Source organism: Bidens hawaiensis, unplaced genomic scaffold, assembly GCF_021521415.1.
Source record: "Bidens hawaiensis isolate Kalapana, Puna unplaced genomic scaffold, B.hawaiensis_p1.1 tig00023454_1, whole genome shotgun sequence".
NCBI classification, from domain to species: Eukaryota; Viridiplantae; Streptophyta; class Magnoliopsida; order Asterales; family Asteraceae; genus Bidens; species Bidens hawaiensis.
Window position 1 is genome coordinate 83,080 of NW_027493688.1, and position 10,656 is coordinate 93,735.

The following is a 10,656-nucleotide window of genomic DNA, read 5'->3' on the forward strand; positions in this document are numbered from 1 at the left end:
CGCTTCCTATCCACCAATTACCAGCAGAGCACGTGTGTAGGCCACAGTTGGCAGAGTAGTAGACTGGCTAAACCTCCTTGGAAACCCACCTTCGGCTATAAAAGACATCAAATGGTATTATCATTTCATCATCTAATATCTTGTATAATTTACCTGATAACTGCTCTAGTATTAATAATATACTTTTATATTCAAAGAGTAATATAGACTGATTCTCACGCCGGAGGGTGGTCACAAGGAGGAACCCCCCCCCCCCCCCTTTCTTAGTGACGAGCTCACGGTGTCTGTTTTGCAGGTTATCGGAAGAACCATCTTGCCGGAATTAACCCCTCGTGGGAAACGTCTATCTAACCCTCAGGTTACTCGTAATCTGTCGGGGTTCGACTGGTGTTTCTTCATTTACCTAAAAAAAAAAGATTTGTCTCTTACCAGTGGACTAAAACTCAATTGGCTGGCTTGCCGGCTTACCATTGGGTCTTCACTAAAATTATATTTTGTGTATCATTACTATGGATGTTTGTACCCTTTTGTACATTGACATATAGGCTAGCTATCTGTAGATACTTTCATCTGTCATGATATGCTGTTGTTCCTTAAATCAAACCTCTTGCTTTGATCATTTTTCATGTTATCATTATTCCCTTATGCATTTGACTCGATCACATTTTCTTTTTTCACAACATGTTTTTCAAGTCATCCTGGAATAGACTTTTATTTGTATAATAAAAGCAACCAATAACTCAACTTGTTTTATAGAAAACAATAAGATTTTCTTAACAACGTTTGAAAGTACTCCCGATGCCTAAGTAAGTCTTCCTGAGACAAGATATCAGCCGTTCATAATAATTTATCAGCTGTCCATAATAATTTTGATGGTTCAAAGCTGGGTAGATCAATCAACAAACCACAACAGAAGAAAAGTTCACATAAGGTTGAGGTTGAGTAGTAGTACGCCCGGTTCAACTTCAAACACTTTGGACTTGAGGTCAACAAAGGTCAATTTGGTCATTTCACATTCATTACCGGGTAATTACACACCTTCCTTCCTTCCTTCCTGGTTTTCTTGTGTTTGTGTTTGAAAAATCAAAATCAAAATCCGCCGGAATATTCGCCGTCCGGCAGACTCTAAACCTGCATTCTCCATCCATCATCCTTTGCTTATCTTATCTTCTCAACACACCACTAATTTCAATGGATTCGATATCCAACGACGGTTGTAGGTCACCGATCGTAGCCGAAGAGAACTCTCCGCCGGTGTGGAGTAGACCGTTTAACGAGGCGGTTACTTCGGTTATGGTTGCTGTTTCATGGCCTCCTTTACGAGACACTCTTTCTGATGGATCATTGCTGCAGGTATTTTTATTTTTATTTTTTTACAATCCAAAACTTGAAAACCTAAAAAGTACCAAAATGAAATCAAGTTTGTTTCTTTCTTTGAAGTTATCTTATTAATACATATATGTTTGTTATATTGGTTTTTAATAATCCTAACTATTGCCTTTTGGTCACTGCTGGTATCAACTAATGAATTGGGTCCCAACTTTTAAAGTATTTGTTCCTAACGGTCCATGACTAACAGAATCCTAACGTTGTTAGTTTCAGGTCGCCGGAAAAATGGTTTTGGCCGGAAAACTCAATTTTTTTTTCCGAAAACTCAACATTTTCGTCCCAAACATCTTGGTAGAACCTTTTTCTAGTGAGACCCCAATTATTGAGGTCGCCGGAAACCTTAGAACCATCGTCGGAATCGGTTGATGGTGCTCAAGTGGTGGTAGTTGGTTAGCGGTGAGTCAATTGGCGGTGGTTCCGGTGTTTAAGTGGTGTTTTCTGGAAACAAATTTGAATTTTCCGGCCAAAAACGTTTTCCCGACAACCTGAAACTAACGGCGTTAGGATTTTGTTAGTCGCGGATCATGGGGAACAAATACTTTAAAAGTTGGGATCATCAGTAGCCAATTCATTAGTTGGGACCAGCAGTGACCAAAAGACAATAGTTGGTATCATTAAAAACCAATATGCCTATATGTTTGTTAGGTCACTGCAAATTCACCTTCTTCATCCATTAAACCAGCAACTCTGAATCCTGTTTCAACTCCAAACCATGTAACACATTCGGGTCAGGGGTCTGCGAAGCGTGGTGGCGGGAGTTCGGGCGCGCCTTCATCATCAAACGGAGCGGCTTCAAAGCCTGATCCTGCTGGAACAGATTCCATCCCAACGGAATCACCAAGAACGGATTCATATAGGCGAGGCAACGGTGGGCCATACTCGCGTGCTCAGGGGAATCAACATAGAAACTTTAACAGCAATATGCAATCTCAGAGGGGTGGTTACCGCAGGGGCGGTTACGTACGGCACCCTGCGCATAATTCAACCCCATTTATGCATCCACCGATGCGCCCGTTTGTCAATAATGTTATGTACCCTGGCGAGTTTCTGTTAGTAAAGTTTTGTGCTATGTTTATTTCACTTTGTGTCATGGTTTATGTGTTCTGGTAGATGCTGCACCTGGTATGGTTTATTATCAAGGTCTGGTTCCACCGATGGTTCCAGGTCCACTGTTCTTTCCTTTTCCAGATCCTCTGCACGGGACGATAGTGAAACAAATTGAATATTATTTCAGGTTCTTCGTCTTCCAAATTTGAAAATTTTAAGGTCACTCACTTGGTGATATTTTACAGCGCTAAGCGTTAAGTTTCTTGCTTTTTATTGCAGTAATGAGAATTTGGTTAAAGATACATTTTTGAGACAAAACATGGATGAACAAGGATGGGTTTCTGCTAATTTAATAGCAGGCTTCAGGAAAGTACGCATTTTTTTTTACACAAATTGTTTGACTGGCATCATATTTGGTCAATTGTTAATATTGATGTTTTTGTTATAAAGCTCACTTCATCATCGTAAACATGTATAATTTGCATCAATAATAAAACCTGACTCATGAATTGACTGACCTCTTATTATAGATATTTCTTGAATAACTTTGCAGTTTTGTAATTTTTTCAAGTTTTTGTAAGAACATATTAATAATCATTATATATTGCAGGTTTCGTGTCTGACCGACATTGCTCAACTAATACTTGATGTAATGCGGCAATCAACTCTCATGGTAGTGCAGGTGCGCATTATTAATTTATTATGGTTTATTATAATTAAACTTCTGGTACAATAGTACCTCTATAATTTAACACTCGATAAATTAATAATTTGTCCGGTCCCAACTTGGGACCAATACAAAATTGGACCCCAATCGATAAAATAATAAAGTAATAATTTTTTTGAAATCTCAGTGTAAATATATTGGTACAAGCGAAACTATAAATTTATAATTACTAAAATATTCCAAAATTATAGGATTGTTTAGTAAAAAATGAATCTATAGTCACTTGTTTTTTTGTGAACTCCAAATCTATATTGAGTTCATCTTAGGATTGTCTAGTAAAAAATGAATATATAGTCACGTGTTTTTTTGAGAACTTCAAATCTATATTAAGCTCAGCTTTAAATCTCCTCATTGCACTTAAGAGTTGAGCCACTGTATTCTCATATTACAACAAAAAGTTGTGAAGAGATGTTGATGCTTGCAATGCTTCTTTCCGAGTGACTGGTTCCAAAGGTACTGAATCATCATCAACTTCATCATCAATCGGATTTTGAATGATATCCGCCATAATTTCTTCAATGCTTTGAACCTTTCATAGCATTTATTAATTTGAGAGTTGCTCACGAATATAAGCCAACTCTTTTAATTAATAATTTATTAATTTATCGATATAATAATATCTCGCTAAATTAACAAAATATCCCGGTCCCAACATTATTAATTTATAGAGGTTTTACTGTAAATGATTAAAAGAATTTATATATATTATCATTTGTGTTTGTATCTAGAGACTAGTGGTGACCGATGAATTATTAAAGCATCTAGCTATAAAGAAAATGGGTTAAAATTCGTTTTAAGGCGTATTTTAATGCACAAAACCTTTTAAAATATATTATTAAAAAAGTTAAATTATTAGTGAAATAATATAATAATCACAATCATGTTTGGCACAATTTATAAAAAGAGATAATTACATAAATGGTCCCTGATTCCCTGTGGCTTGGCCAAAGTAACAAGTTTTTATACTAACTTTAAAAAGTTGCATGTTTAGGGTTTTTAGTTTCAATTTTGTATGAAGTTTGGATTATAAGGCCAACTTCTGTTATATTTAGATAAATGACAAAAATACCCTTGAATAAAAAGTAGAATGAATTACACAAACGGTTCATGGTTCTAAGGCTTGCTTATTTTACGGTTTCTATCAAGTCTAGATAAAATGGCAAAAATATCCTTGAAGAAAACATAGTGTTAATTACACATATGGTCCCCATGGTTTCAACTTTGTATCTAGTTTGGGCTCTAGATGGGTTAAGGACCTTTATGGGAGTGTACACCTTAGGCAGACTTTGCTTGCAACTGTTGTCTACCATTGTCCGTCTGTTGTTCTATGATGTTGTGTGTATATTAGTGGTAACCTTTTGTTTTGATAGTCTGGAAACCAGCGCTAGCACACTAGCACTATATTGTTTTTGGTGTTATGTTTGGTATACAGCCATGCAGGTGGTGTTTTGAGCCGAGGGTCTTACTAGAAGCCACATCTCTATCTCTTGGGATAGAGGCATGGTTTGCCTACATCTCACCCATACCAAGAGCTTTGCTATGATTGGGATTTTACTGCGTATGGTTGTTGTAGACTTGTAGATAGTTTGGGCTCTAAGACTAAGTTAATTTTTTATTCGAGGGTAAGTTTGTTATTTTGCTCAAACTTAACTTAACAGGAAAGTTAATAGAAGTCGGTGTTAGAGCATTCCCAGCCCATTCCCTACCGTATATCAATATATATCATATAATTACACTAAAAAACACTGTTTTTTCTCTCTCATGTTTAATTAAATAATACTTTTTATATCTTTATCATTATCTTTTCTCCTTCCTCCACTTACAACCACTTTTAGAAAATATTAAAATATTATACGGTATGAACAGTAAAACCCCAAATTTAACTTTCGCATATAACATTATCTCTCTCCTCTACCCACAATCACTCATAGCCATATCACATAATTTACAAATCCCCCTCACATATTTTTAGGGAATGGGTTGTGAATGCTCTTAATACCCAAACTTGTTACAAGATTAAAACCACTAGTCCCAGACATGCAACTTTTCAAAGTTAGTACCCAAACCTGTTACTTTGGCCAAACCACAGGGACCATCAATGTAAATAAGTTTGGCTTCTAACTCTAAGGCTAATATATGTTAATTTTTTGTTAAGTTTAGATAAAATGACAAAAATACCCTTGAATAAAAATTAAGAATTGAAGGTTTTTAGGATTTGGAAATTGCAGGGTGAGAAGATGAGGAGGCGAAATGACTGGACGAGGTGGCTTATGCCGCCTGCTGTTGAAGATTCATTGGCATCGCGGTTTCAGAGTGTCGGGTTGGGTGGCAGGTCGGCTTCAGGTGGCGGTGAACGGGCTGCAGTGGCTTAAATCTCACATGAGAATAAATATATGCGGAAAATGTAATACATGACTACAAAAGACAATGTTTTTGAACAGGAGACGACCCCGATGATGGTGTGGGCTATCTAGGGTTTCTATAGAGATTCACTGATAGATGGAAATGATGGATTGAGAGGTACATTATTAAAACACACAAAAAAAACCAAAAAAACAAAAAAAAAAGTTAAAAAGAAAAAAGAAAATTTAAAACATAAAAGAGGGTAGAGTTATTAGTTATTGTTACTTTGGAGATGCAACTATGGATTTGTTGGATCTTGATTTTTTTTTTTCAATTGGACTTATCTAAAAAAAATTATATAATGTTTCTATGGTGGTTGCTTGTTTTTGAGGGAGAATTTTGTGCTTTTCTTCTTCAAACTTGTGCAGGTCTGTTTTTAATTTCAGTGTGGTGCGGGTTGCAATCTTATTGCCTTGTGGTTGGTTTTAAATAGGGTGTTCACAGTTTGGTTTAACCTGTTTTGAAAAAATTCTGGTCGAGTTGCTAACTCTAGGTTTGAGAAACGATAAACTAAACAGGTTGGTTTGGCAGTTTCACGGTTTGGGGTTGGCAGTTTGAATCTAGTTTACAATTAAACGATAAAAATGGTTTACGATGATTATATATAATGGTTAAAACAACTATTTTAATTTATACGTATGTCACAAGGCACAAAAAGCCTGAATAACCAACATGGTATCCTTTTTTCGGTCCCAAAAGCGCTTCCACAATATGTGTCTAATAACCCTTCGATTATCGAGCCAGGCAATGCTTTGGTTGGTGGACAAGGCAATGCTCCGGTTGTAGAACCAGGCAACGCTTTAGTTATAGAAGCTGGTCAAGCAGATGACAAGTCGAATTATGATACCTATTTAATACATATGAAGACGAGACGGATTTAGACTGATCAAATAACGATTACCTTTTTGAAGTAATCAACCGTCTAATTTATGTAATATTCTATTTATGCAATGTTTATTTTTCATGTACTCTTTTATTTTTATAAATGTAATTTTTTATTTTTTTTACACGTACCTTTTTTTTTTATTTTTGTTCAATTTAAAATTTTATTTTATTATATATATATATATATATATATATGGTATATAGAAAATAATATATTATCAAAAAGTAATTTAGTTAAATAAAAATTAAATATAGAAGTAGATGATGATGTGACAGGTTGTAAAAAAAAAATAAAAGTTTTAAAAGAAAGCTTTCAATCTGATACGAAGGAGGACGATTTGTTGTAGCAGGTGCCCACGGGTATTAAACAACAAACTCGGTACCTGAATCTAGTAGCTAAAAATAAGAGTTTGACAGATTCTAAAATAAGCTTATCGAATTATATTTATATTCTAGGACTTAATAGAATCCAATACTTAGTCATTATCAAATCTAAACCAATTACTTCTGTGACATACATATAAATTATTAAGTATCAATACTACAGAAAACACAAATAGCATATGGATTTATTTCTCTAAGCTTGGGAATTATGTGAGACCAATATTAAAAAAAGAAAATAGTTCACTTTTCACAAATTAAGTGCATATGCTTTAAAGTAAAAATCATATGAAAAGAGTATTGACAGTGATAGCAAAGCCATATATACAAAATTTCATGTTTTAACTTAACTTTAGGATTCCATGAACTGACAGGGTGGAGGAACTGTTTTTGTCTTCTCGGGACCTGCAAGTTTCATTTCAATCACATTAATAATGCCTATTTACTCACTTTATAAACATAACTCAAACTAAATTAATATTAAATACAAGCAATATATACAAATGCATTATGCAATTCTAGCGGTTTTGATATATAAAACTCGAGCTGAAAAGGTGGCATACCATGAATTCCACGCATCTCAACTTCGCGCAGTTCTTGAACAAGGGCACAACAGCAGCACATGACATGTGAAAGAAAATCATCACACCACCCACCCTGGAAATGCATTAATCATCTTATTCTAATGAACAATATTTCAAAATCATATTTGGCACACTAATGATTACTAATATTTAAAAGGCATTCGCTCAATACTATTGAAAAGTGCTTGAAACACTTTAGAGTTTTGTACAAGTCAAAGCACCCGTTTTTAAGTTTCAAATCCGCACCTTATATTATAGATATACATAACACACGACTTTAGCCCATTTAATTTTTTACTAATTTTATTTCTCTAATAACTTGCATTCAACAAGTTAAAAATAAAAAAAAAAAAGCCTAAATACGCGGTTGTGATTAGTTCTTTTTTTCTCAACATTCGGATATAAATCTAATTAAAAACAGAGTTGTAATCGAAATAAAGCATCTTTCAGGTATCGTGCTATCGTAAACTATACCGAGTGCTGGTACCGTGACGAGCCGAACCAATACCGACCAAAATCGGTACCGGTGTCGGTATCATCGGAACTGGAACATGTGGTAGCATATAAACTAGTTTATAACAAAGTTCAAAGCCGAGATGCATTACCGTGATACCGAAGGTCTTTCGAAGCTTCCCCCTAATGCAACAAGTATAGCAACAGCAAGATAATATTAATGAATAAGCCATCAACTCATTGCAGGCCTCTCCCGAAGCTGTAAAATACAAAAAGCACAAAAAAAACATGATAGTGTCATCCAAGATATGCTTGTCATCCATAATGTTACAAGATATGGACATAATAAAAATATAATATATAACAAAAACTAGAAAAAGAAAAAAAAGGAGCATCTAAAATTTTATTAGGAAAATGTATAGAGAATCTTACTCATGTGCCTGTTTGTGGCAACACTTGCAATCCTTGAAAATGTCCCACAAGGAAAAAAGAAAGTCTTTAGGCCTACAATTAGACACAACAACTTCATCTTTTATTATTAATAATCATAAATTCATAATAATGATTATTATTATTATTATTATTATTATTATTATTACTATTATTACTATTATTATCATATAAATATTAATAAAGAGTGCAAATTCAGATGAGTTATAGTAGAACGTACACATCTTAGGCTCCGAACAACAACCGAGTAGATCCGAATGCCATTCTCCACCGCCATAAGAAGATTGGGTTTGGGCCGACTCAAAGTCAAGTCCATACACAACCATGGAAGTGTTTCTGCAAGACCATAAATAGATAAATAAAGATTACTCAACCAAGCAAAACAATTTTATATAAAAAGATATCAACTTTGAAGTTGAGTGTGACATCTTTTCTGAATTATTCTCATCTTCAACTTCTTTATCATTGATGGCATGAGCCTTCTTGGAACTCTTTTTAGGTGAATCTTGCTCGTGTTGAGATTTTGAAGCAACGACTTCAGTAACCTCAATCAAATGTTGAATGACTTCACATTGGCCTACATCATAATTAGCTTGTGACCGTTGTAGTTCCAAATGAAGCTTTTCATTTTCTTTTTTGATAACTTCTTTAAAAGGTAAGTTCGGGTAGCTACATGAAAGTGTTTTCTTTAAAACAACTGTATCAGCGTGTGATGGGTCAGGTTTCATTATTACGTCTTGCACCTTTCTGTCTTCATCGTCTAATGTGTATTCGCGCCGATCGCATTCGATATATTCCAATCTTTCCTGTTCAAAATAATATTTTTATTTTAAATTACTCAAAACTAGAATATAAACAAAGTCAATTATGTTTCAAAAGAGAAAAAGAAATTAAATTAACTAAAAAAAAATACATAGAATCCAGCTTCCATTGGTTTTCTGTCTTAAAGGGCCGAATCGAGATAACCAAACCCAACCCAAAAACTGACAGATTGGTTTTATCCTTTTTCAAAAACCGAAAAGAACCGAACTGAATCATAAACACCAACTTTTATTATCAAATATATGGATTATATTTTTCTTTCTGAATGCTGATTAATTTATTAAATTATAATAAGTGGTGTAGCACAAAAAGTTTAGGCTCAATGTATAATAATCAACTAATCATTAACCAACAAACAAATTTAGAAATTTGGTCCGGTATTCATTTATTTGGGTTCAAGGCCAAATGGCAAAGAGAGAAAAAATTAGCAGTTTTGAGACTGAAAAAACTGAACCAACTTTTATAACCAAACCAACCCGGGAAAAACCAACTTTTATTATTGAACTAATAGATTATAATTTTTTCTATATTGAATGTTAATTAATTTATTAAATTATAATAAATGGTGTAACCCAAAACTTTAGGCTCAAATGCATAATAATTAATTACAAAAAAAAAAGAAATTTAGGCCCACATTCATTATTTCGGACCACTTTCTTTTTGACCAAAAATTTCAAGCCCACATGGCAAAACCGACCTGAACCGAAGCCAAGACCGAAAAACGAAAACAAACATTTTCACGAATACTTAAAAAGCGAATTTTCAGTTTGGGTTCCGTTTGGTAGCAGGGTATTAGTAGGGTCCACATGGTTAGAAAAAACAAATACAAAGATCAAATTCATACCCTGACTCGAGCATTATCGACGAGAGTAATAAGCGGAATAATCTTCAAATACCGATCGATCTCATTTTGCGCCTTTCTAAACTGATAAACAATATTCCATCCCATTGCAAGCAAATACAAATAGCTTCGGTCTTGACAACTGTTGACCAAAATGTAAGAGCGCCTTAACGCATCCTCAAGTTGCTCCAACGGTTCGCGGGTCTCGGGATAGCGTTTCAGCTCACTGATCTTAAGTTGCTTTAAAAGGTTTCCGATTAACTTCAAATGCATGGCAAATTGCTTGCAGTTTTTCTTGTGCATACGAGCGGTGCTTGCAGCTTGAACAATCATCCCTATGAGTCTTACGGCATCTAGCCCGGTTAATTGGGCCACATTTGCTATTTCCCCAAAATGATCCCATGCTCCTTCCATTATTCCCTAATTTTCTTGAATTGTGATTGGTGTCTAATTGATCAAATCCATCTCAATTTGCCCTAAGTGCTGTTTTCTCAATGATTATTTTTACAGATTCTAAAATAACCGAATAATCCACAGCAGAATCTGGTAAAAAAAAGAACTAAAATTATTATTGCTTAATAATAATAATAATAATAACCAATTCTTTGAAAAACCCTAATTTTCTAGAATTGTGATCTGTGTCTAATTGATCAAATCCATTTCAATTTGCCCTA

General features: G+C 34.5%; 2 protein-coding genes across 4 annotated transcripts in view; one reads left to right on the plus strand and one right to left on the minus strand.

Moving 5' to 3' along the window:
• Nucleotides 1-10,407, minus strand: part of LOC143567599 (protein MID1-COMPLEMENTING ACTIVITY 1-like) — a 52,745-nt gene extending 42,338 nt beyond the window's left edge. Inside the window, exons 1-7 of one of the 3 annotated variants that reach the window (XM_077053984.1) lie at nt 9,986-10,407; nt 8,728-9,125; nt 8,540-8,655; nt 8,302-8,373; nt 8,022-8,128; nt 7,396-7,489; nt 7,153-7,237 (exon numbers count right to left, since the gene is read on the minus strand). In XM_077053984.1, coding sequence (XP_076910099.1) covers nt 7,185-7,237; nt 7,396-7,489; nt 8,022-8,128; nt 8,302-8,373; nt 8,540-8,655; nt 8,728-9,125; nt 9,986-10,396 — 1,251 coding nt within the window. In that variant the 5' untranslated portion in view covers nt 10,397-10,407 and the 3' untranslated portion in view covers nt 7,153-7,184. Of the gene's footprint in view, nt 1-7,094; nt 7,251-7,395; nt 7,490-8,021; nt 8,129-8,301; nt 8,374-8,539; nt 8,656-8,727; nt 9,126-9,985 lie in introns of those variants that run through there. The other 2 variants (XM_077053983.1, XM_077053985.1) reach the window with 2 other exon arrangements.
• Nucleotides 1,192-5,724, plus strand: LOC143567596 (la-related protein 1C-like). Its single transcript, XM_077053981.1, has 6 exons — nt 1,192-1,353; nt 2,035-2,428; nt 2,500-2,623; nt 2,716-2,806; nt 3,047-3,118; nt 5,392-5,724. Exons 1-6 carry the CDS (start codon nt 1,192-1,194, stop codon nt 5,533-5,535), a joined length of 987 nt encoding a protein of 328 aa, XP_076910096.1. The 3' UTR covers nt 5,536-5,724.
• Nucleotides 10,408-10,656: the final 249 nt, after the last annotated feature.

Bases quoted from the DNA above. Each gene is read 5' to 3' on its own strand.
- LOC143567596 (XM_077053981.1), top strand. From the start codon at position 1,192: ATGGATTCGATATCCAACGACGGTTGTAGGTCACCGATCGTAGCCGAA. The intron at 2,807-3,046 runs GTACGCATTTTT...TATATATTGCAG, and splicing joins TAATAGCAGGCTTCAGGAAA to GTTTCGTGTCTGACCGACAT. The intron at 3,119-5,391 runs GTGCGCATTATT...TGGAAATTGCAG, and splicing joins CAACTCTCATGGTAGTGCAG to GGTGAGAAGATGAGGAGGCG.